At 34.0% G+C, this 27,033-nt stretch overlaps 3 protein-coding genes and 1 long non-coding RNA gene across 5 annotated transcripts; 1 reads left to right on the forward strand and 3 right to left on the reverse strand.

Annotated features, from left to right (window-relative positions):
* Positions 1 to 489: 489 nt before the first annotated feature.
* LOC114734902 (uncharacterized) lies at positions 490 to 9,137 on the reverse strand. 2 transcript variants are annotated; one of them, XR_003739220.1, is made up of 7 exons: positions 9,087 to 9,137; positions 8,785 to 8,902; positions 6,967 to 7,142; positions 6,785 to 6,881; positions 6,114 to 6,221; positions 5,907 to 6,030; positions 490 to 588 (listed from the first exon to the last, which is right to left on the reverse strand). It is a non-coding gene; the product is annotated as an uncharacterized LOC114734902 (long non-coding RNA). The 2 variants fall into 2 exon arrangements; XR_003739221.1 differs by having other exon boundaries at positions 6,967 to 7,146.
* Positions 9,138 to 11,719: 2,582 nt separating this feature from the next.
* On the reverse strand, positions 11,720 to 13,903 carry LOC114734890 (protein IQ-DOMAIN 1-like). Its single transcript, XM_028922538.1, has 5 exons — positions 13,739 to 13,903; positions 13,380 to 13,643; positions 12,630 to 12,860; positions 12,434 to 12,547; positions 11,720 to 12,328 (listed from the first exon to the last, which is right to left on the reverse strand). Exons 1-5 carry the CDS (start codon positions 13,802 to 13,804, stop codon positions 11,720 to 11,722), a joined length of 1,284 nt encoding a protein of 427 aa, XP_028778371.1. The 5' UTR covers positions 13,805 to 13,903.
* A 1,180-nt stretch (positions 13,904 to 15,083) lies between these two features.
* LOC114734892 (IQ domain-containing protein IQM1-like) lies at positions 15,084 to 18,672 on the reverse strand. Its single transcript, XM_028922539.1, has 8 exons — positions 18,446 to 18,672; positions 17,937 to 18,057; positions 17,569 to 17,634; positions 16,654 to 16,742; positions 16,453 to 16,540; positions 16,103 to 16,333; positions 15,657 to 15,758; positions 15,084 to 15,545 (listed from the first exon to the last, which is right to left on the reverse strand). Exons 1-8 carry the CDS (start codon positions 18,670 to 18,672, stop codon positions 15,084 to 15,086), a joined length of 1,386 nt encoding a protein of 461 aa, XP_028778372.1.
* A 7,432-nt stretch (positions 18,673 to 26,104) lies between these two features.
* LOC114734889 (EPIDERMAL PATTERNING FACTOR-like protein 3) lies at positions 26,105 to 26,894 on the forward strand. The gene is made up of 3 exons (XM_028922537.1): positions 26,105 to 26,241; positions 26,447 to 26,502; positions 26,623 to 26,894. The coding sequence occupies exons 1-3, from the start codon at positions 26,139 to 26,141 to the stop codon at positions 26,842 to 26,844; spliced, it is 381 nt and encodes a 126-aa protein (XP_028778370.1). The 5' UTR covers positions 26,105 to 26,138; the 3' UTR covers positions 26,845 to 26,894.
* The last annotated feature ends 139 nt before the right edge of the window (positions 26,895 to 27,033 follow it).

Here is a 27,033-nt window from a genome sequence, read left to right on the forward strand (position 1 = left end):
AAAATTCTTAATCTTTTTTTTTTTTTGGTGCCATCAACACAATTCAAATTCTAATTCTAAATCTAAACTAAGTAAGAGAAGGAACATAATTTTAAATCAAACGAGAAATATTCAAGGAAAATGCAGAGTATCTTCACACACAATTTGCTAAATTAGTGAGACCTTCAAATAGTATGTGGATTATTTTCGCACACAATTTGTTAGACTAGTAGCACCTGACAAATTGAAAGATTCCAATTAAACCATTAGATGTACAAGAGGACGTAGAATCGACATAAGCCCTCGTGTAGATTCTTTCACGTTATATCAATGCGGCCCATTTGACATCCTAACCACCTCCTCTTAAGGTATTGGTTTATTGCAGCCCACACAAAAATGCTTCCCATACCGCAGATATCACAAACACGTAGTCCTTACTAAAGCTAAACCAAAGCCAACTCCATTTGAATGATGTGAGCTTTGAATGGTATGAGACACAAAAGTCCCTGCAAACGAAGGATTATCCCTATTTTGGCCTTCAACCGATGTGCAATTATTGGCTTTAGATACTTGACTTCGATAGGACATGTTGAACTTGAGTATCAAGCACTGAAATGGGGGAGAGAGAACATATTGAGAATGTGAAAATAGAGGTTTCTAACATCTTCACGTACCAAGTCCATACTAAAGTTGAACCAACAATCCCCTTAAGAATTGGATCCTCCCCTCAGGTTTATACTCATCACATTAGAGTTATCATTAAGAGTTGGCCAATCAAAGAGAGGGTTCTGACGGATAGTAGACCAAGCAAAATGCCGTAGAGTGGAGCTGCCCAAAACGTCAGCCCTTAAAGAGGGTGCATTGTTATGAGTCCCCTTTAGGAGTCTCACATTGAAGAATCTCACAGGTGTCATAGGATTTATAAATTCAAGGGACTCTCTCCGTATTAATAGGCTAGTTTTTTGGGATCTGACTCTCTTCTTACATTTATGCTCATCACATTAGAGTTTTCATTGAGAGTTAGCCAATCAAAGAAGGCTATTTGGGGAGGGTTATGACAGCTAGGAGACCAAGTGAAATGCCATAAAGTGAAGCTACTGAGAACATCAGCTCTCGAAGAGTGTGCATTGGTATGAGTCCTATATTAAAAAATCTCACAAGTGTTGTAGAGTTTATAAATTCAAAGAGCTCAGCTACATCAATAACTAGTGTCATGTGTTGGGATGTTAAACCCATCAAATGAGTTGGAAGATGTTGGCCTGCTCTGATATCATTTTGGATCAAGCAACTACCAAACCAAAAGTTATAACTTCTTTTGGCTGGGAAAAAGTTATAGCTATTAGTCAGGGCACAACTCTGTTCTTTTATGCCTTTTCAAAAAGCTGTAATGGTCAGTAGTGTCATGGGCTGGGATGTTAAACCCATCAAATTAGATGGGAGATGCTGGCATAAACCAACCCCTTCATTCCCATCTTCGTATAGATTAGTACCTGCATGATAACAACCTACAATTTTTTCTTTGATAGGAGAAGAAACAACGAATGACTACTCCACACTAGAAGAAGAAAGCAAAACGTAGATATGCCAAAGAATCCGCCTACCTTCGGGTATCAAATCCAAAGAATCACTTTACCAATTATATTTTTATATTCAATAATTTTAAATTTTAGATAGTTTATAAAGTAAAATCAAATACAAATCAATATTTATAATTTTTTTATGAAATGTTTCTTTAAAATTGCTTCAAGTTTTTGAAATAAATCCAACCATTTATTAAAATGTATATTTAGGTCTCATTTTTAAAATTTCAAACACTTGTTTAAGAAAATGTACTTTCTTCTAGATAAAAATATTATACACAAGTTGAAACATAATGCTCATAATACCTAAATCAATAGAGCTTTTGAATCTGCATTGTAACATCCGGGTTTTTTTTTCCTTTCACTGTAACATAATGCTCAAGTAGAAGCCTTTTAAATTTTAAGTTGATCACCTAAAATTTTCCAGACACGATCTTCTTTAAATTATTACTACCTTCGGTCTTTAATATAAGACTTTGTTTGACTTTTATTTTGATTCTAAATATAAGTCCCTAATTCATTTTGTCTCTCATATTTATATATATTTTTTTCAAAATAATCCTTCTAACAATAGTAGTTCTAACCAATACACTTGATTAGCAAGGATATTTCAGGAAAGACAACACCTATTTATTTAGGACAAATAACTAACTCAACTTACTTTCTTAATTTCCTCAAATTAGTCAACTAACTCTTATAATTAGGACCGGAAGTAGTATCATATTAAACTGCACTTTGGTGTCTTAGGTCAAATAATCCTCCATATTTGACACTTAGAGATTCTAGAGATTGAAGCAAAGTGACGGAACCATATCACAATTCTGTTAATTTAACCTACTTCTCTGAGCAGCTTACCTTACCTTGCCACAAACGAATTGGATCATCCTACCTATTGGAAGTTACCTTGCCTGGTGGAACACTCCGTAGTCCAAACCCATATCCCATAGTAAAAAGCTGGCTTTCTCCGTATTCACATAAAAAATTATAACAACAAAGATAACAAACCTAAATCAAAAGCACTAAATTTCTCTTAATTGCAATGTCATGCAATTTACAAAGCACCATTGAACCATGTTACCAATGGATTCTAAGACATCAAGAAGAGGGAGAACGATAAGTATAACATAGACCAATATCAACAACAACAACAACAAGCCTTATCTCACTAGGTAGGGTTGGCTATATGAATCACACGACGCCATTGTATTCTGTCAATAACCCAGTCTTTAGATATGTTTTTGACTAGGAGGTCTTATTTAATGACCTCATTAAGCGTTCTTCTCGGTCTTCCTCTGCCCTCCTCATTAGGACCTCTAACGGCTTTCTCTATATATGTCCAAATTATCTTAAGCGATTTTTAATCATTTTCTCTTGGATAGGTGCCACACCGACTCTTGTCCTAATATTTTCATTTCAAATCCTATCTTTTCTTGTATGACTATACATCCATCCCAACATCCTCATTTCTGCTACCTCGATTTTGTACTTTTGTTTTCCCTTTATTGCCCGACATTCACTACTGTACAACATAGCTGGTCTTATAGCAGTTCAATAAAATTTTCCTTTAAGCTTCTCAGGTACCTTCTTATCACAAATAACTCCAGTAGCTTTCCTCCACTTTAACCAGCCAATTTGTATTCTATGAGAAACGTCTCCATCAATTTTTCCATCCTCATGCATAATGGATCCTAAGTATTTAAACTTTAATACTTGAGAAATGATTTGATCCCCTATTTTCACCTCCAAATCCCCATTGCCTTGACTCCCTCCAAAATCACAATGCATATATTCTGTTTTGTTCCTGCTCAAGCAGAAACCTTTCGACTCCAACTCCATAACTCCAATCTAGTGTTAATCTCTTCTTTTGATTCCGCCATGAGAACTATGTCATCTGCGAAGAGCATGGACTTAGGGATTCTTTCTTGAATAGGTTCAGTTAGAGCATCCAAAATAATATTAAACAAGTACAGACTCAAAGAAGATTCCTGATATAGGCCAATCTTAATAGGAAAGTTCTTTGTTTCACCTCCAGGCGTCCTTACACTGGTAGTTACCCCCTCATACATATCTTGTATGGTTTTGATATAAGCAACCCGTACACCTTTCTTTTTCAAAACCTTCCACATTACTTCTCTTGACAGACTATCATAAGCCTTTTTCAGATCAATAAAAACCATATGTAAATCTCTTCTTTTACTCCTATATCTTTCCATTAACCCCTTTAGTAAATAAATTGCTTCTGATGTGGATCTCCTTGGCATAAATCCAAATTGGTTTTCTGAAATAAAAGTCTCCAGTCTCAACCTATATTCCATCACTTTTTCCTATAACTTCATTGTATGACTCATAAGTTTATTCCTCAGAAGCTTGCACAATTTTGAATGTCTCCTTTATTCTTGTAAATAGGAACTAAAATGCTTTTCCTCCAATCATCCGGCATATTTTTATAGTGTAAAATTTCATTAAAAAACTTGATTAGCCACACCTCACCCTCATTGCCCAAATATTTCCAAACTTCAATAGGGATACTATCAGGCCCAACGGCTTTACCATTGTCCATTTTCTTGAGAGCTGCCTTAATCTCTCTGATACGGATCCTGCGGTAAAAAGCCAAATTCTGATCATCTTCGTTAATTAGCAAGTCCTGTAAGTCCTTAATCACATAATTGCTTCCCTCATTAAACAACTTGTAAAAGTAAGCCTCTCATCTGTCTTTAATATCACCATCAGTAACTAGCACTTTACCATCTTCATCCTTTATACACTTGGTCTAGATCTCGTTTTTTCCCCTCCTTTTGCTTCGTAATCTTGTAAATATTTCTTTCTCCCGTCTTTATTCCTAACTCTTGATAAAACCCCTCATAAGCTTTAGTACGTGTTTCGTTTACTGCTCTCTTCATATCTGTTTTAGCCAACTGATACTTTTCTCGGTTTTCTATACTATTGTACAAATGTATGGCCTTAAAACAATCTCTTTTCTGTTTGACTTTCTCTTACACACTCTTATCTCTCTGACTAGGAGCTTTAGATTCTCCTAAAATTGTTTTAGCTACGAAACGAACCCTTGTAGCTATCTTTTCCCACATCATGTTTGCATTTCCCTGTGACTCCCAAATCCCTTCCTCCAAAAGGATCCTTTTGAATAACTCTTGCTTCTCACCCTTTAACTGCCACCACTTAACCCTGGGTTTTACCACTTGATGGTACTTTTGTCTGGTATTCTTAAAACGTACATCAAGAATAAGTACTCTATGTTGGGCAATCACCCCATCTCCCGGAATCACTTTGCAATTAGTATACAGTCTGCTGTCCAGATTCTTAACCAAAAAGAAATCAATCTGTGATTTTGAGGCACCATTCTTGTATGTGATTAAATGCTCCTCTCGCTTCTTAGAACAAGTGTTGACAATCTTGAGATTGTATACAAGAGAAAAGTCGAGAATAGATTGTCCTCCACTATTAAGCTCCCAAAAACCAAAACCACCATAGGCCCTGTTGAATTGTCCTGCTTCCTTACCGACATGTCCACCGATAAATTTTTTTTCTTCGAGTGGTATGCTTTGAACCAACCCCTCCATATCTTTCTAGAACTTATCTTTAAGGTGTGTCTCTGCCCCAAGCTGAGGTGTATAGGCACTAATTCTTTCCAATAATTACTCTTAAAAGATATTATTCTATCATCAAACCTTTTAACTTCTACCACGTTTTTTTTTTTCATGTTCCATCAACGATGATACCAACCCCATTCCTTACACTCACCTTCCCTGTGTACCAAGGTTTATACTCTCCAAGTTCCTTGGCAACTTCTCTAGTCCATTTGGTTTCTTGGAGGCACAAGATATTAATCCTTCTGTCCCTCATAACTCCTACTACTTCCATAGATTTCTCATTCAGCATCCCAATATTCCAAGCGCCAAATCTAATCTTGGTTTCATGAACTAACTTCTTTAACTCGAGCCATACAGCGCGTCACTTCTAAGCAACGACCTAGCATTGGCATAATTACTTTGTTGATCCATGTTCATCAGATTTGACAGGTTTTTATATTGGCTGTCGAGGGCCTAACACAACCCTCTTCCTTTATCCGGGCTTGGGACCGGCTATACAATACAGGCGGAGTTAATATAGGCCAATATCAATCTAAGAAAATAAAGGGCATTAATAAACGTTTCTTACACCATACTAGAGACAAAACAGATTATGAACTTTAATCTATAATTATGCTCACTGGCTTTATGGCTCTACACATGTGACTATTGAAATAAAAATAAAAACATTTTCATTTTATATTTTATCTTTTTATTGGAGGATTTGATTGTGCCAGTTTAATCGTTCAAAACAAATTACCTGAGCTGAGAGAGAATAAGTCAGTGCTCCCCCTATCTCTTGATGATTGCATCTTGCTTCATTTGTATCTTTGCTTTAACTTCATCCACAGCTCCTAGAACGTCACACGGGTACATATTCCTTCCTGGAAATTGCAGGTACAGAATTTTACATGTCAACATCATCTTAGTATCTGCTAAACTCCAAAGGAGCTTGAAAAGATGATACCTCAGCTTGCTTAACAGGATCAGTAGCTTGTTTGTGATAGTCATCTAATAACTTCTGAACAGCCTTCCCTACCGAGGCATCCTCAAATGTTGGAAAACATTAGTGAATCTATTTGATAGGATTTGTCAGATATTGGAACAAATATGGTGATAATTAGTTTCCAATTTATAAGTGATTAATGCATTTGGCTGTGGGGAAAAAGGGAAACACGAAATTAGTGCAAAAGATGCAAGCACGTGAAAAACATATGCTTGATAAGCATACCAAACCTAGATTGAGATCTTATGCAATAATAAAGTAAAAGAAGCAAAATGTGTCTATGCCACTATTTATTGTATCCACTTTTATTTTCTGTTGTCCATTTAAGTATTTACTCTCAACATGCAGATCAACATTCCTTGGAACCCTCTCTTAAAAACATTGAGGAAAGAGGGTAATAAGTGTTGTTGTTATAACCCTCCACCAACAAGAGCATTTTAGGAAGCTGCAAATATGATTAGGTCTAGCAACACTCAACATGAAAGAATTTCACATGTATACCAGTCTGATCATTTAAAATAAATTACCTAAGCTGACAGAATAAGCCATTGTTACATGTACACCATCCTTCCTGGAAATTGCAGGTACAGAATTTTGCATGTACACCTGTCTAATCTCTCAAAATAAATTACCTGATAAGCCATTGATCTCTCCCTCTTGATGCTTCATTTGTATCTGTGTTTTAACGTCACCCACAGTTCCTGGAATGTCACATGTACACCATCCTTCCTGGAAATTGCAGGTGCAAAATTTTACATCTCAACATCTTAGTATCTATTCTGCTAAAACTGTGAAGAGCTAGAAAAGATGATACCTAAAGTTGGCTTAACAGGATCAGCAGCTTGTCTGCAATAATCATCCAACAATTTCTGAATAGCCTTCCCTTTTGGAGACATCCTCTCAGTGCCCTCACACGTCCATGCACCCTTAGTGTTATGGCTGCTTGTAGAATCACTTCCCTCCCTCTGACTATTGCTTGTAGCCTCACCACTGCCTTAAAAATTTTGAACACGTTCACAATTTTATTATGAACATGGATAAGAAAATCATTAGTGACTCTATTTAATGGGATTCTTTAAATATTGGAACAAATATGGCGATAATTAGTTTCCAATGTCTAAGTGATTGGTGGCATATGGCAGTGGGGGGAAAAAGGAGAAATGAGATCAGTGGAAAAGATGCAAGCACATGAAAAACGGAGGCTTGATAAGCATGCCACTATACGAAACCTAGATTGCGATTTTTTGCAGTAAAAAATAATGTATTTGGCGAAATAAAAGAAACAAAATATATTTGCAACCACTTTTTTTGTATCCCACTTTTATTTTCTGTTCTATCTCTCTGTAAATCCATGTAAAGTATTTACTCTCAAAATGCATATCAAGATTCCTTGAAACCCTCTTGTTATAACCCGCCACCTACCAATAGCATGTCAGAAAGCAGCACATAGGTCTGGACACATTCGGCATAATTTATCTCAAGTTAATAAAACAATAGCACACTGTAATTAAGATTTCTACAAAAGGCACAGAAAGATCAATTTTTACAGGTGAAGACTGTGCTAACATTAAGAGGCCTCAAGTATAATGTAACAAGTTGGATCAGTTACTAAAACCCTTATAAAAAATTTGAGATGAAAGATTTGAAAAGCAGAAAGACAAGCATAGTATGGCTTAAAGTATGGTAAAAAAGTTCATAAATGAGATGCTCATAAACACTCAAATCCTTTAAAATCTTCAGGTAAACGATTTGGAAAGCAGAGCGACATGCAGAACATGGCTGAAGCATGGTAAAATTGGCCGAGCAGCGAAAATCCCACTTACTAAGAAACATCATAACAAAGATTGCATGCGAATAGCAGACCGTTCTTGCTTGATCAACCTCAAATCTAATTTAGGAGCAGCTCGGACCGCCACAGTAGTCATGGCACAAGCAAATGCATCATCCACCACAAACGTAGATGAACCAGACTAAAGCATAAAAAGACAAGGATGCAAAACTTTGCATATGAGAGGAAGGGAAGTCATAAGCTGAGGGTTCTCTTCAGTGAAAAAAACTGTGTTCATCAAATTAGGCATCAGGAAAGCCGCACAATCAAATTGCACAGCAAATCTGGAAATTAAATGAGAATGAAGATTTCATTCCAGTGGAGGAGCCATAGGATCGTCTAGTTAACAATCATATCCAAAAACGTAGATGAGTCCGACTGAAGCATCAAGATACAAGGAGGCGGAACTTTGCATATTAGATAAAGGGAACTCATAGGCTAAGGATTCTATTTAGTAAAGAAACTGCGTTCATCAAATCAGGCATCAGGAAAGCTACACAATTAAACCGAGTGAGAAATCAGGAAATTAAATGAGTTGAAGATGCCATCCAAGAAGCCATAGATCTTCCAGTTGATTAACCTGGAGTATCGCACCATATGCATATTAGCGACAAAACAAGATTTCATCCAACTCACAAAAAATAATTGAAAATAAACCATCGAGAAGCAATTATGAATGAATACTTTATGGCAAGACATTCAAAAACCAGGCTCTAACTTTTGGATAAGAGATCTGACCAGGAGCACCGGCAAGAGACAATCTAAACACAATAAAAGAAGAAAGCAAAAGGAAAGACACAATACCTCTGACCCACAATTCGGGTTCCGCGCTTCCTTGGAGAACGCCCTTTCTGAAAATCAATCAGTGCTCTCTCCAACAGAGTCCTCCGAGATTCTCACGTCGGGAAGAGGGGAGAGCAATCTGTACAAGATAGATCAGTATTAATTCAAGAAGAAGACGGATATACGTTTCTTATTCGATACTGGAGTATGAAGATCTCACTTCATAAATATCTTAATAAATGAAATTTGCGTTCAAAGCATGACATAATTTAAGCATAAAAAAACAGGGACACAAAACTTCCATAGCATAGAGGAGAGGAAACCTTAGGCCTAGGAAGTAAAGAAACTGCGTTCATCTAATCGGGCATCGGGCATCGGGCATCGGGCAACAATTAACTGCGGAAAAAGACATGGAAAACAAATAGCCAGACGACATCCACATAAAATGCTTGGGTAAAAGCTTTGTTTCGGAACAACATCAACAATCTAAACACACAAAAAAGAAGAAAGCCTAAGGAGACAGCAGAAGAATACCTCTACTTCTCTTGGAGGCTTTGGAAGCTTCGCTTCCGAATCAGTTGTCTCTGTGCTCCGAATAGACGGAACTGAAAAGGTTGCACTTATGAACGGTAAAATTCGACCGAGGTGGAAAAGTAGCCGTTGGAATGCAAAATTAACACCCGAAGAACGCTGAGACTTGGCCGGCCCGCTACACAAACCCATGAAAAAAAAAAAAAATTCCTACTTTCCGTTATTTTGCAATATAATTTACATCATAAGATAGGTTATATATTAAATATCTGAGAGTGTTAAATTATAGATTTGTACTTAATAGGCTGGCAAACAAAAAAAGATTTGTACTTTATTGCTCTCATTTGCCAGTCACTCATAGGTGAAAACAATAAATGAACTGCAATTTTTTCTCTGAATAATATAAATATTTTCTCTATTGTAAAAATAAACATTTTTATCTAAACAATCAACATTGTCAAGACAGATTCTAAAGTATATCATTTAATTAAAAATCATATTAAAATAAATTTTATTTACTAATTTTTCCCTCCCCATGCTAAATTCTTACTTTATCTTTGCAAAAATTTTATCAAAAAAATAAGTTGCAGAGCAAGAAAAAATATTTTATTTTATAATCATGTGAGCGTGCTTAAATGGTGTCTTCTTTTTTGTCAACATATGTATATTTAAAGGATTAATAAATAAGTTTAAATAAACAAAAGTAAAAATTATTGCAATAATAATAATTTAGAAATAAAAAAGTAATTAACTTTATAATATGGTCAAGGTTAATCAATTTAATAATATAAAATTTTGTAAATATAAATTAAATTTTCTTGATAAATAGAAGTGTTCAGATGATTTTTAAGTAATATTTCTGTTAACAAGAAACTTTTTTGTTAAAATAAAATGTCAAGTACAATTTAACTGGCACCAATGTAATACTTTTTTCAATGGATGTTTATATAAATTATTAAAATAAATAAAAAATTTCTGTGGCATTAGTTAACCAGAAGAAATGCTACTTAAAAAAAAGGAAAATGGCAAAAATAAACGGTCAAAATAGAAAAATTCCATACAAAAACCCGTTTACAAAAATTGTTATCAAAACCTAACTGTTGTTGTCAAAACCTATACTAATGTTGTCATAAGTCCCTATTTGTAATTTTTCTATTTTAAAAGTTTCTTTTTGCCATTTTTCCAGAAAATATTACAGGATATTAGTGTGCTAAATAAAAAATTTGTTTATAATAATGTGAGTGTGCTCCAATGATGTTTTTTTTTTTGTCAACATATATATATTTAAAGGATTAATAAAGAAGTAAGTTTAAATAATCATGTGAGTGTGCTTGAATGATGTCTTTTTTTGGTCAATATATATATTTAAAGGATTAATAAATAGGTAAGTTTAAATGAACAAAAATAAAAACCATTGCAGTAATAATGATTTAGAAATATAAAATTAATTAACTTTATAATATGGTCAAGGTTAATCAATTTAATAATATAAAAAATTTATAAATATAAATTAATTTTTTTTTTATAAATAAAAGTGTTTAGATGACTTTTAGGTAATATTTCTGTTAATAAGAAACATTTTGTGAAAATAAAATGACAATAGTATTCATCCAGTCCTAAATATAAGATTCCTTTTATAGTGTATAATTTAACTGGCTCCAATGGATGTTTATATAGATTTTTAAAATAAATAAAAATTTTCTGTGGTATTAATTAAATAGAAGAAATGCTACTAAAAAGAATATTACAGGATATTAATGTGCTAAAAATTAATTAATTTAAAATAGTGAGTAATAAAATAAGGCATTAATATAGTTCTTGATTCTTTAAATTTGTCTTCATTTTGGTTTTAATCTCTTTAGGTTTCTTTTTATTTATAACATTGGTTCTTATAATCTGGTAAAATCTGAATTATTTCAACGCTTGAAGGATTAAAACCTATAATTTGAAACTTGAAAAACCAAAACTAAAATGAGAATAAACTCAAAAGACTAAAGATTATATTAATCCTAAGAAAAACTAATAAAAACCAAAAAAATTTAAATTAAAAAAAGAAAAAAGAAAAAAAAAAAGAGGTGCGTGGCTCTTCCCCAAAAGCTGTCGTTTGGGGATGAACATTCCCCGCTTGATATTTTACAAATTCTCTTTCTTGTTTTTTTTTTTTTGGCCCTGAACAAATTCTCTTATTTAAAGTTAACCAGTGTTATGCAAACTTTAGTTTATTTTATTAAAAAATATAAAAGATGCATCATTCATCATCATTCTTAAATTCATGAATTTAAATTATACTATTTCGATAGCAAAAGAAAAATACACTATTTCATTTTCGTAGAAAAACCACTTGTAATCTACATTATCCATGAGTCATTCTCTACATTTGTATCTCCCAACAAGCTGTTGAAATAAAATCTATGGAAGGTTGAGACTAAGCCAACCTTTGTTGTCTCGCAAAGTTTCTCTGTTGGTAAGAAAACCTTTCAGGTGTTGCACAAACACCTTTCCACAAATTAACACAAGGATCAGAACCAGAACAAATGCTCCTACAATCTCCACTCATATTCAAGTAACGACAAACTCTTTGTTTGGCCCTAGTTGACTCTGTCAGATTCATATAGCTAGGTCTATGAAAAGTCTTTTCCTCCCTCGTTTCCTCCGCAAGAGTATTGCTGCTAAATGGTACACAATGTGATATGGATGTGTATGAAGTTGATGATTCAGGGCTATCATCAAAAGTGCAGCTTTCAGAACTCGAGGTTGAAGATGATGATGATGATGTCAGAGTCGATTGGCTTGTTGTAAGAGACCTACTGGAAATAATTTCGGTCACACCATTCCTTCTTGCTTTGATCAACCCTTGTTCTTGAACAAGATCATTGCTTTTCCTGGACAATGGAGTGATAATGTCAGTTGAGTCATAATAGTTACCACCGTCCATCAACCTGCTTTCCCATGGCTTCACTGTCATCCATTGCTCTAACAAGCTCTTGTTCACTGTCTTTGTGCCTCTTGCTTTTGGACTTCCACCCACTCGTGCCTGTTCAAATTAAAGAAAATTAGAACGAAGTTTAAGATTTTTGTTGCAAATGTTGTCTCTTTACTTGAGGATTTGATTACGCCTGAGTCTGAGACTGATCTTTACCTGAGCAGAAAGAGAATAAGCCATTGCTCTCTCCCTTTTGATGACCGCCTCTTGCTTCATTTGTATCTTTGCTTTAACTTCATCGACAGTTCCTGGAATGTCACACCATCCTTCCTGGAAATTTCAGGGTCAGAATTTTACATGTTAATTAGACCTTAGTATCTGCTAAACTGTGAAGAGCTTGAAATTATGATACCTCAGCCTGCTTAACAGGATCTTCAGCTTGCCTGCGATAATCATCTAATAATTTCTGAACAGCCTTCCCTTCTGGAGACATCCTTACATTCATTGCCCTCACACGTGCCTGAACTTTAACCAGAGCATGCATGCACCTTAGTGTTATAGCTGCTTGCTTTCTCACTCGCCTTCCTCTGAATATTGCTTGCAGCCTCACCACTGCCTTCAATGCCCTCAAAGCTCGTCTAGCCTACATCATGTATTGTGAACACGTTTAGCAGAAGTTTATAGCCAACAAGGATATGGAAAAACATTAGTGATTTATTTGATGTGATTCATCAATCATTTGAACTATGGTGATAAATGGTTTCCAATGAATAACTAGCTTCTGGCATATGGCAGTTGGAGGGGAAAAAAAAGAAAATGAAACGAAAGAAACAAGTAATGTGTTTAGTGAATCTATCTGACGTGATTCTGCAATCACAATAATGTATTTATTAAAAAAAACTATGGCACACTACAATTATTACTATTTCTACAACAGCCACACACAAAATTTAAAAAAAAAAGAAGAAGCAAGTTTTACAGGTGAAGACTGTGTTAAGATTAAGAGGTCTTAATTATAATGGAACTTTAGTTAGATCAGCTACTAAAATGTTCATACGTGAGACACTATAAACACTCATCCTTGAAAAGTTTGAGGGAAAGGAATTGAAAAGCAGAGCAACAAGCATAGTCTGGCTAAAGTATGGTAAAACATCCCACTTACTAAGAAACCTCGAAACACAGATTGAATCCGAATGGCAGACCATTCCTGCTTGATTAGCATGAAATCTTTAGGAGCAGCTCGGACTGCCACAGTAGCCATGGCAGAAGCAAGCGTATCATCCACCGCAAACGTAGATGAATCAGACTTCTCTGAAGCAGCTTCGCGTTCCTTCTTGATGCTTTTCGTGGAGGACCCAAATCCAAAACCTTCTGAAGAGCTTCTCCACAGCCTCCACTTCTTCTTACTCTTATCCCCAACCTTCTCCTTTTAAAATCCAAATCCAAAAGCAGAGCAGTTATAAAAACACACTCTGAAGTAACAAGCTGACAGAACATGAAGAAAGTAGCTAAGGGACTTACAGGGTCATTGGAGGAGGGCTTTTTATGAGAAATGAGGGATTTCAACCATCTTCCTGAAGCACCCATTTGGTAAAGAGATTATCTTTGAGCAGGACAGAGAAGATCAGATAATTCAAGTCCTGAAAATGTGATGTGAATGTAGACGGGCTACAGAGGTTATGAGTTTTCCTGGGGTTTCTGAATTCAGAGCGAGGGGCTGTCTCTACTTATTAAGTAAGGTGAGCATGAGACAAAGCTCAGAGACGAGAGCGTCTTAAAATTTGTTTTGAAATTTGAAATTAAATTGTCCCTTTGTTTTTTTTTGCAGAAAAAGCGGGTCGATAAACCGTAACGGATATCTGAGAGCGAGGTCTATTTTCCTCACGCTCCCTCCGATTTGACAATTGCCAATGTCGACGTCACTATGGATGCGCCCCACCCCCACCCGGACGACGTCGTTTCTCTTGGAGCTATTTATTCACCGAGGCCCAGCCCAACAATAGGTTTTCTTATTTATTGTGCGCTTAGATTCTTTTTTGCAAGTTTCACATTGTGGCCCAAAATAGTTCGTACCTTGGTTCCAAATAGCAACTCATTGATCGGCTGCTCGGAAGCTTGGGCCCAATATGTGTGTGTGTGTGTGTCTCTCTCTCTCTCTGTGTGTGCGCGCACATTATTGGAGGTGTTGTAAATTATCATATGATGCAAAGACCCATTTTTTTGTTTATAAGAGCCTTTTATTTATCTATTTCTTTATTTTTTTCCCATTGTTTTGAGCCACTAGAATTATGTTCATTCAAAGTGACTGGGGCATTTGCCTTTGGAATATCATAAAATAGCAGTAGTTTTTTTCTGTAATATTGATAAAATTTAGACAATTTTTGCTATACAACACGGTATGATTTATGTTTTAAATGGGAAACTTATAATTTTATAAACAACTTTGGAGCTCAGTATAATATGTGTGTGAGAGAGATTGGAAATTCAACCTTTTTTTTTTATCATAAACATGCTTGTTGTGTGTATTACAAGAATGGAACCCAAAAAGAACTATGGAAATCATTAATTATATTGAGTTTGAAAAAATGATAGAAAGAATCTGCCGACAAAAATGAAAATCTTATGAATATTTTATTTATAACATCGATGATATCTGCTTTCAACAAATAATACAATAAATAAATAAATAAATAAAGTAATAAAAGAGAATTAACTGATGTGTCTGTATAGGAGTAACCCCCCCCAAAACAAAAACAAAAACAAAAAAACAGACGCCGAGGGCTCTTTACACGTATATCCAAATAGATACAATAATAATAGCACATTTATATATACTAGTTTATTTTGTGCATGCATGTAGACCTAATTAATTTGCAGGAACACGTAGCCTTGGAGCGGGATGTTCCATACGCACAATCTGATCAGGTGATGAAGATAAATGGAGTTTTGGAGCGACACTTGGAGGAGAAGGCATAGGTATGGAAGCTTTTCTGCATAGTTTTCCATGGCTAACGTTAACCCTAGCTGATATGTGTAGGTTTTCAAATTCTGCAACTGGGGTCACTTTTATAGATGTAGGGTACTGATGTTGATGACGATGATGGTCTCTTCCATAACCATTAATTCTTGGACCAACACAAGCTGTCCTTTTGCTTGACACTACTAATAATGGCTTCTTCTCTTTCACCTGTGAAGAAGATTCCACAATAATGGCTTCTTCCCTTTGATGACTGTCATTAACATTATTATCATCAGCTCTGCAATCACCCTGTAATTCCTCGTCTACAACTGGTTTTGATGGAGGCACATCGTCATCCACTGCATATGTCTGCATTCAGACAATAACAGTAGCATTGAAATATGATTCAAATCTGATGCAAACTATATATGAGCAACCTGTGTAGTTTGTTTAAGACAATATTGTAGTTTAATTTGCTACCTTCACATTTGTGAAGTCCACCTTATGTTTTTTCAAGAAGTTAATGAATTCCTGAAAATGCTGCTCAGTTGGGCAATAATGACCACTATAGGGCCATATAGCCTGCATAAATATGAACATCAGCATCAGTACTATGAAGTGATATTAAAAAGTGAAGAAGAACGTCGTATGAGTCCCACAAAGTCAAGGAAATCTCCATCCTCTAATAGATTAGTCTTTTGAGATTAAACTCTAAATTCTTTGGACTTATGTTCATAATAAACGTGAGAGTTTGATAATATTCAGTTATTCACGAAAGGCTTCCAACTGGTAAGAGGCCAGTATGGTGTTATTTATTGGTCAAAGAGCTATCTTCTTAATAAGCTAGTCTTTGGGGATTAGACTCTACTTTTGAACTTGTGTTCATGATAAAAAATTAAAAAAAAAAAAAATCATGTGTTACGCACATGAAGGACTCCATGGGAAGCAACCAGTCTACCAGAAGCAATGGTGGCACCACCAGCAAGAAAACTGGAGTGATGAAAAAGGCCTTTCTTCTTCTCAGCAATGTACAACGTTCTGGAAGTGCTGAGTACAAATATCCACTTTGATCCCTCAGGTGTGTGTACAGGAACATTGCTTTTCCTGTACACAAGCTTACCTTTTCTTATTATCACTTCATATGCTCTCCTCTCTTCCTGCAATATATATACATATACACACCACTTATATCAAACTTCTCACTTGAACTTAATTAAACTATATATACCTAAAAAATGTTCATGCTAACTTAATTCAGTAGTAGCAAACTTCTTACAGGTTTGCAGTAGTGAATGCACTGTCTTTGTAATTCACTTCTTGGGCACTTCTCCAGGTCCAAATCTTTGCCATCTCCATCATCCAACCTTCAAATCATTGTAATACAACAAGAAATTAGAAAATCAATTATAGTGGTGCAGAAATATCTCTATATGGCTGCTAAAACCTGTGATTATTCTAATTAACGATTGATATTTACCAGTGAAAAAATGGTTGAGTACTTTGGCTACGAACCCAAACACTATAGTAGAACTGCAGGTTGTGTCCATAACGATGATGGGTGTCTATCTGGAAAAATATTTTTTTAAAAAAGCAGAGGTTATTAAGAAACTTGAAACTTTGCATTGTCGTGTATGCGTGAAATCTTTTGGTAAATCATACTCTTAATTAAAAATTACTATAAATTCTTAATTTAGCTAACATGTTTTCTCCATTTCGTCCTGATCTGTTTGTAAAATTTTTTGAAAAATCCGTACACTCAGGGACTGATTGCTCTAGCTTCTTAGTTGTTTTGATTTGAGAAATGAAGAATCATATGGTTCAACAATAACAAATTAGAAATGTTTTGATAACATTACAGAAATTAACATTCTACAAGATTCGTTAATAAAATTTAGTCTTTATAGTGCCATATTCTCTTTGGCCTTTCGAGACACTAGCATGGTCATTTCAGCCACAACAGTATATATATCCCATTATATATGAAAGATTAGCAATTCAGTCGATTTCATGAGAATTTAACAAGTGAACGAAGTAAATTGATTTCTTTCAAGTAATTTTAGAAGTATTTTTGTCATATTTTGAGAATGAAAATTTGTAATTCATTGTCCATCTGTTTGAAATATCCTAGCTTTGATTAATAAGATCGATGAAGCTGATGAGTTTAAAAATCTTTCTGTACTAAAATTATTTTAATTTATTTTAAAATAGAATTTTTAAATTGTTATATTTTATATATAAATGAACGGAAGAAAAATATTTTTATAGTTAATCTTAATAAATAAGAAAACAGGTTCAGTGAAATGAAATCTAAAATTTAAGAGAAAAGGTAGTAGAAGAAGCCCAAAAAAAAAAAAAAAAAACACCAGTTTCAGGTTAAGGCATGTGAACTTACAACTTCAAGCCAGTGTCTGAGAGCTAACTTCTGGCCCTTGTCATCTTTGGACAAACCTTTTCCCACCTACCAACACACCATCAAAAAGGTTATTAATCGATTGCTCCTTCGTCTTTATATAATTATTGGAGTAAAAATTCTGTAATTATTATATAAGATCTTTAGTCAACTTGAAAAGGCGAAATGTTAAAAATCAGCAACATATATGCCCTTTTAAGAAATGATATTCAAGTTTTAAGGAAAAACAAAGACATCAACAAGTTGATCAGCCAATTAATCAATATAATACACATTTAAAGTGAAGCAAACATAATTATTATTAACATGAAAAAGGTCATCAACGTTTGTCGCTCCGAAAGGTTTCATACCTTTGCAGCCATTCTACCTATTCGTGCCCACTTAGAAACTGCTGATTTTGATTTCTCACTTCGTGATTCATTATTAGTCCTTCCCCATCTATCCCCACCTGATGAGTACAAAGCTTTCCACCTGCACGTTTATGAACATTTTAAAATATCAACCCTCAGATTCATGCTTCTTACTGGCTAACTTATACGCAATATACTCAAAACTTGAGCTGTTAAAACTTTTTACAGCCGTCTTTATAGTATGTTAGTTATAATAAGTCCGAAGGGAAACCCTAGACTAATCAAACGAACATTTTAATTTGTATGATCTTCATTTTTTTTTTTTTTTTGGTGTGGGACAAGTATGATCTTCTTAAAGGGTATTTTGTTTTGGATATCGTTTTCTTATATATATGAGTTGATCAAGAAAAGTAAGGCCCGATGAAGGGTGAAAGTAATGTGATATCTTGTTTGTTATGAGGTATCTGCAGCATATCGATCGCAGCAGAAATAAGTCTACATCAACTTACCCCTCCAAACGACAATCTTGTGAAGCCAGAAATTTGAGCAAGAGTAGTGCAGTTTGGAGCCTCTCAGTTTTCACCTTCTTCTTTCTCTCTTCACATTTAGATTCTTCTCTTGGATTCTTCTCATCGAACCTTTCAAGCTTAAAGCTACTACTTGAAATCCTCAACGCCATCTCTCCTTCCTCCTCGCTCTGGCCTATGCCTGCAATTCTTAGAGCTGGCATTTCCATTCCTCTGCAAAATCAACAAACACTTGAAAAATAAATTCACGTACGAGACATGCTGATACATTAATGTCATAAATTTAAGAGAAGGGCTATACATATACCTAAAAGTGAAAAAGTTGGGTTCTTTATGTTTTGATCTCGGTGTAGAGCAGAAACCTGAGTTTTGTGCGTTGAATAGGGACTTGGCTCCTCTTTTATAGTGAACAAGTTTGGAGGACATGAAAAGCGTCAATATGTTCAAAATTTAGAATCTTTCAAACACGTAGTCGAGGAGAAGGAAATTGCTTTTTGGAAGAAATAGGGTTAAGGGTGGTTTGAACGAAGAAAGTTAGAAAAGGGAAATGTTTGCGTGAGTCTCATCAAGAAATTACAGGTTGATATATGCTTTGACCTGTAAGAGAGTTTGGGAATGCGCGCAGAGAATTCACGAGAGGAGTTTGAATTGAAGAGTTCAGAACTTTTATATATGATTTTGCAACATCTTGGTTACCATCATAAAGTGTGATAATTTCCAAACAATTGTCAAGGTTGTAGCGAAAGACAAATAAAAAAAAGAAAAAGTCAAACTGAAGAATGAGATGCGACAGAGATTGAGATGTTTATGACTTTATGCGAGCAGAGAGAGATAGAGAGCTTTGATGATTCTTGCATTATATGAAGACTAGATACAAATAATGAAGGGGTCAATGAGTTTAGAGTTTTCTTTTGATCAATATGAAGAGTGAACTAATATTTTATTAGCTTGTGAAATGGGTTTGATTTTTCAATTTAATCTCACATTTTCTAACATTAAAAGAGTTTTTAAATACCATTATCATGAATTATTTTAACTTGATTTTTAATTAGGTTGCATCATGATTAGGCGCTTTTAAGGAGCATAAAAATATTAATTTAAATTATTTTCACCAAAGAGTTATTAAGATTATATTATCAAATTTTAGATTAAAATCAATTTACATTTAATATACTAAAAATAATATAATGATAAATTAATTATCAATTCACTCAATTTGCTTAAAGTGTATCCTCAAATCAAAACTTTAATGGTCAACATGGCCTTATAATAACCTAGTGGTATGAAGACTCTTCTATATATTATTGAAAAAATATGAAAACTCTTCTATAAATAAGAGTTTGCGGGATTGATTTTATTTATAATCTCATGTCTGATTTTAATTATAATCTCATGTCATTAACGCCTGTTGCTCTAATTTAAAAAATAATAAAACCTTAATTGAAAACTATTATGTTTGGAATGGACTGTGCCTTCCATTTTAGTTATAAGTCACGACTTACCTTGCATATATTAAGAAAATTAAAATTAGCTAATAAGAATATATAAACTCAAGGCAATATCAGATTGACCAACAGCCCATTGCCCAATACTTGTGCAGCCTGAGCCAGTCTAATGTTCAAGACCAGGTTTTGGTTCCATCGGGAAGAAATTATTAAATCTGTAACAAAATAAAATTATTTTCCTTATTTGCCTCTAATAAAAGGGTTTCTTCCCTCCACGGTAATAAATTACTTTCATTTTTTAACAAATTTAATTAGTGAAGAGTATTTAAGGAAAAAAAAGCTATTTAATTAACAGTACAAATACTTCAGAAAAAATGACTTATATTTTAAGAGAGAGTTAGAGTTAGAGGGAGTCTAACAGCCAATGGCCTTATAGTCTAGCAGTCTATAAATGAGAAGTCAAAAGTTTAGTTTTGCTTATAATCACAAGCCAATAGTATATATATCTCTAATTACTTTTTTAAAAAAAAAAAAACGAGGGGAGTCTAACTGGGTAACCCATTGGTTGGTGTTCGTATCTTGTGGACTCAACACAAAGGGTTGATTCAATATATAGCAAATGAGAAACGAACAAATTAGAAGACAATATGACGACAACGTTGAATTTTTATTGTTATATAATAAATGAGAAAATCACATTCCAAAACACATGCTGTTTCTTCCGACCCTGGCATGCTGCAACGCATCACATTCAATGTTCAATCAGCGTTGGCCTCAGATAAGAGAATTTCCATTCCTTTTCTTCTATGTTCGTAAAGGACCCACTTTAATATGATATTTTCTTTTTCAATTTGAGTTCCAACATTTTTCCACAAGTTCAAATGTGAAGCACATTTCAAAAGGTGAATATGTGTGTGTGGAAAAAACTCCTTATATCGACTACGTCAAACTCTCTAATTACATATGATATGACTATGTCTCCTCTTTTATTTCATGTAAATTTATAATTAAATGCTATTAAATATTAATATTTCAAAAATAGGAAGCATAATTATGTATTATTGGAGAACTTGACCTAAGAAATATAAGAAATCTGATGTAAGTATTATCCATTATAAATTATTGAAGGTCTTGTAAATCTCAAATGCTTATCATCACTATGCCGGAAATTTTTTTTTTTTTTTTAAAAAGATGATGGTTGTTTGAGAATAATTAGTTGATCTATATATTGTCATAAGAGTAGGCTAAAAAAAAAAAAATTGTCAACTAAGAAACCTCTGGATTCGGTGCTGGGTTTGGTGATGGTCTTAAAAAACAAAAATGTCAACTAAGAAACCTCTGGATTCGGTGCTGGGTTTCGTGACAGTTTAATTGATAAATTCAAGCTGATCCTTAATATAAAATTTTAATTTACTTTATCACATGTATTTATTCATTTTGCCTAACTCTTGTGGTTATTAATCATGTTAAGGGTTTCTATTAAAAATAGTTTCAATGCATATAATTAAAAAAAGTATTTTGGAAAAAAAATAATACTCATTTATTATAAATAATTAACTTAAATATTTTTATTATTATTCAGAAGTTAGTTGTTTAGTTTTTATATTAAGAGATAGTAGTGTTTGCTAATTCATAAACTAAAATGCAATTTCGTGATGCAAAGCCAAACGGAGGAGGGTCAACGTGACGTACGTGAAAAGCTTCAAGCATTTAGGAATTAATCAATTGATTTTCCAATTTTGACAACTGAAGCTTCAGTGTTTACAACTAAACTTACGATATTTACAAAGCTTTTACAATTTATAATACATTCGCGACTGCATATTATTTTTATCTTTTACAATTGAGTTTTCGGAAACCTTACAACATATTCAAAACTGATCTACCAATTTTTACAACTTACATATTTTGAAATGAATATATTTCCCCTCTTTATAAGACATTTTTATCCATTTCCATTTTTATTTTTAACCTTAGTCCTTCTTCCTTGTTCCATAAATTTACGATCTTTCAATGTCATTTTTTTCCTGATCAGGTGATTCTTTTGCATCATTTTCCCTAGAAAATATTGTAATGATATTATAAACAACTAAGATGACAAAACCATTCTATATCTAATAGTCACTTAACTAACAATCCATATTAAAACAGAGTTCGTCTCCAATTGAGGGTAGTTTTCTCAAAGTAGTTTTCCAACTTCATGTGAACTTGAACTTAAAATCTTATATTTTAACAATAATATGCTCTTTCATAACTAAAATCAAGGTTTCTTGGAGAAGGAGGAATATTATAATTAAGTAATATTATATTGTTATGTTCCAATTTCGGATGGGCCAATATTGTTTTGATGGTGAATCCTAATACATACACGCACACAGACACACTTATTTGTATTTATATGTTGCTTGAAGCAGCACAATAACACACATCTGATTCATGGTGCAAGGGATTGACAAAAACCTTTGAATCTTCATCCATGTAAATAATATAATATATTAATTGAACAAATATTTGCACGACTCTTGCATTCAAATAAGTGATATAATTCACCCACCCGCCAAATAATTAATCTCAATCAGCTATTCAAAAATTAATCTCGATCAATCATATAACAATTTACGCTACCCCATTTGTATTCAATTAGAAATAATGTATTATATAATATGCCTTATTTAATTATTCTATCTGTCTTCCTGTTAGCTCAGAGGGACATTCCAAAGGAAAATGAAGAAAAGAATATTGTTCAGTTTCTCCAACAAAATAGCACAATAATTTTGATGAAAGGTTGATTATCCACGTCAAAATAAGAGGGATTAATAATTGAAACTAAATTGCTTAATTATGACCTCCAACAATTTGGTATATAATTATGATCTGATTAGGACATGGCCTAGATAAGTTTCAATTAATTTGTCTCTCTGGTTCAATTAAAGACTAATGATTACATCAAAATGTAGTTTTTCATTTCTCCAAAAAATTAGCTTGTTAGGATTAGGACCTAGGCTTGAGCTACCTAAATTACCCATAGTAAGCCACGACATATGTACAAGCATGCATGTGCACTTCCTCCGGTCCTTATTATAAGTTATTTTAGACTACTTCATCTTCAATTGGACGAATTAAGGACGAATGATTAAATCATTAATTTTGTTTGAAATGAAATATATTCTTGATTTTACTTACATTCAAATAGAGAATTTTTATATTTGTATAACATTCTCCCCATAGTTAATCACTTCAAATATGGGTGATATTGAAAAAAAAAACCTAATTAACATTTATAAGAGTTAAAGTGCATCTAGCAGCTAAAATATTTTTTCCAATAGCATTTAATATCTTAAAATAATTGATTAAAAAATTAAGATTGTTTAGATTAGATATAGATCATCCAAAGGAGATGAGCTTTGGGTGTTCATTTCTTACATGAGCAATGAGCACTCAAACTAAATCCAAACTCATGAGATCTTGCAAGCATGAAAAATCAGGATAATATACTTTTGTTTTAAGTATTTTTAGTTTTTCAATACAAATATAACACTATAGGATATTTTTCATGAGTAGAAACTATTCTTCGATGGTCAAACTATGTACTAGTAATATTTTTACCCAATTATTTTCCCGTTTTTACTTTTGTTAGTATATTTGCTGCTTTTTTTTTTTTTTTTGCCCCCGGGTGGTCGGAATTATTGGTCTGTGAAGAGCCCAAGAAGTTTGGGGCCCTTATTCGGAGCTAAGTCTACTGGCCCATACCGTACAAAACTAGAAGGTAGCCCAGGTAATTCAGTGTCCATTTGGTTTAAAGAATCATACAAAACGCAACGGAATAATGATTGCAAAGTATCTGTTTGGTATCTCACCAAAAAAAACAAAAGTATCTGTTTGGTATGCCATCGTAAAATCAATGAGAGAAATTAATGTTTTGTGTAAAAAATAAAAATAAAATTTGAATGATCTTTTACTCAATCAAGGCTAAAAATGGAAGTATAAATGTATAAATATTATTGGTGGAGGATATAAATGTTCATACGTTGATTTATATAAGCTGAAATCCAGATTACATAATCAAAGTTGTGTAATGAGATTAATTGACTTGTTGTAATTCATTGTAATTAAGATTACAATGTACTACTTTACTGTGCCAATTAAACCCCTGAAATCAACAGAGTGCATCAAGGTTATCCTAATCCTGATGCATGGAATTGAGCCGAACATATTGACCTTAATCCTTGTGCAGGCCGGAATCCATCATATTCTCATTGGACTGTTCGAACTATTTGCAGAAAGAAGAGATGAGATATTATGTATAGGCAATTAGAGAGAAAATTAGGGGGAAAATAATATCCTATGATTCTACTCCATATGCTGCCCCTATAAATCTAGAATACTTACACCTAACAAAAACAAGTAAATCTTTTATTAAACGCTCGGTCAACCCACAGAAGGCTATATGAAATTTTCAGACAATGCTATATCCATAGCTGCAAATGCCCCCTGCTCCCTAACTGTTCCTCCTAACCTTGCAATTTTCTTTCAATTTATTTTTGGATAGCAAACATAATTTTCCATCATGCTATATATGTGTGCGCGCGCATGTTGACCTAGAAAATTTTACTCAACTGTAGTACTCCTCTCGTCCTATTTATAAGGCACTTCCAACCTGTTTCACATAGACCAAGGAAAACCTTAAATTGCATTAACTCTTCATTAAAATATAGTAACTTTCCAACTTTACCCCTATTTAATATATACACATTTTTTAAAAAAAAAACTACCTATACTATAATAAATGAAGGATAATATAGTACATTCTTAGTAAAAATTTAATGAAGTGACTTATAAATAGGACAAAAAAAAAACATTCTCTCTCTGCCCTATAAATAGGACCAGAGGAGTATATCCTAAGTATTGTATTATGAACCACTCGAACCTTATGACTTTCTTAGCATATAATCAATTTATGGCCTGTGAAGAAAAAGTTGCATGATTAAGTATATAACCAAATCAGAGTATATACTAATATAAGCCATCCTCAGTGATAGCCAAGCCTATCTTTATTACAGAGGAGACAAGGTATGAGTAAATGAGGAGTTTGGAGCAAAGGAGATTCAGCATCCCGGTACTGCATTAGAGTGACATACTCCAAAGCGCAAGCCATGTTAAATGCAAAGAATCATGAATGAGAACTAACAGATCCTTGATTATGGGATCTGCTGAATCATTGAATAGCTCACAGTGAATGAAGGTCCCAGATTGGATACGTTGGTGGCTTTGGAGTATTGGATTGGTTTGTTCTGTTTCCCACCAACCAACCCCAAAAAAGTTGACCCCTCCACATTTAATCCCATCAACCACCTTCATTTATTTCTTCTGCTCATCCCTTCAATTTCTGTCAGACACACACACAACAATTTGATCCTCCATTTTCTTAATTTGATCCTCTAGCTATGGTTATTAACACTTAATAACGTTAGATTAGTATGATCCCAGAATATTTTATTACTAAAACATGTCAGGATCAAATATTGCATCACTCATCTCAGACATAGTTATAGTCCTATGTTGATTTGAATTTAGTCTTCTATCATAACAGTTACTATCAGACATACAAAATTTGACACCTGCTTCATCTCGAGTCTCTGGCCAGTAAATCATCTACTTTTGTTAACTATTTTGTTACACAATTTAATGAGAAAACGACCCAAATTTAAAGATCACATGTAGTTTTTACTTTTGTTTTTCTTATTCCAGGTCATATCATCTGTTCACTTTTATGATGAAAAATATATGAGATAATTTTATTTGGATGTTGCAGGCGCTTCAGACCAAAAAAGGGTACTGTTACTCTGAGCTTCTGGACCACCATATATAGTGATCCTCTTTTAGATTGATTTGAGAGAGAGGGAGATTTGCTTTGCTTGTATTGAAAGTTAAGCAATCGAAGCTGGAGGCAGAAAGAGAGAGAAAAGCAGTCCATTCTCGGCCTCTGAGAAGTCCAGTGAGATTTCAAATGAAGGTGAGGCTGGCTGGAGGTGACAAAACCAGAACCATACTTGCTTGTGCTGCATAATCTCAAACCCAAGAACATTTTGGAACCTAGCTAGCTCACTGGGAGCTTCTCAATTACTCTACCTTGTGATCTGTAATTGACCCAAGCAAAGAAACCCTTCCTCTCTCGCACACATTTCCACCATCTTCATCACCAGTTTCATCATTTGAGCTTCTGATAAACCATGAAGGGCAAACTCTGTTTCCTCATGCTAACTCTGCAAATTCTTGTTTGGGTTTCTGAAGCAACGAGATCATTCCCACAAACTGATGCTATTTCTTATCCAGGTACATTCATTATACTGGTTTCACTCTGACGAATATTACATGAATGTAGACATTACTCTTTCGAAGGGAAAAATTAAGCTGTTACATTTCTTCAAACAGCTTACCCACCACATTAGAATGAAATCCTTATATATTTTCCTGCATTGAGATTCTCAACAAAAATTCATTCACAAACATATATCAGCTTGTGTTCAATCTGTGCCAGGCCCGCAAGAGGCTCCACAGTCATCACCATACAAAACATCAGAACCAACAAACAAGGTATAATATGCATGTGTGTTCAGTGTTCTTCTTCTCTTCTTCCTGGATGTTTAAAAGACTAACACAATATTCAAATAATGTATCTGTAATATTTTTTATTTGCTGAAGGGTATGACAGAGACAATGCTTAAAGAAGAAGAAGAAGAAGAGTATGAAAGAAGAGGGGCTGGGAATGTGGGGTCAAGCCCACCAAGATGTGAACACAAATGCTATGGATGCACACCATGTGAAGCCATTCAAGTGCCAAGCATTAGCAGAAGAAGCCATTTGGCTATTCAATATGCAAACTATGAGCCTGAGAGCTGGAAATGCAAGTGTGGTCCTTCCTTCTACAGCCCTTGAATAATGAAATATTATATTATTGTCATGTTCATACTCAGCCTATGTTAATGTTAATACAATCTAGTTCATTGATTTGATCATTTATAGTATGATGTGAGCAAGTAAATGTTTGTTGAATCCATAATCCATCTAAGAACTCTGCTATTTAGCAGAATATTTTTAATTAATACCAGATTAAATCACCCCACC

Source organism: Neltuma alba, unplaced genomic scaffold, assembly GCF_004799145.2.
Source record: "Neltuma alba isolate B1F8T4 unplaced genomic scaffold, ASM479914v2 tig00013156_pilon, whole genome shotgun sequence".
NCBI lineage: Eukaryota > Viridiplantae > Streptophyta > Magnoliopsida > Fabales > Fabaceae > Neltuma > Neltuma alba.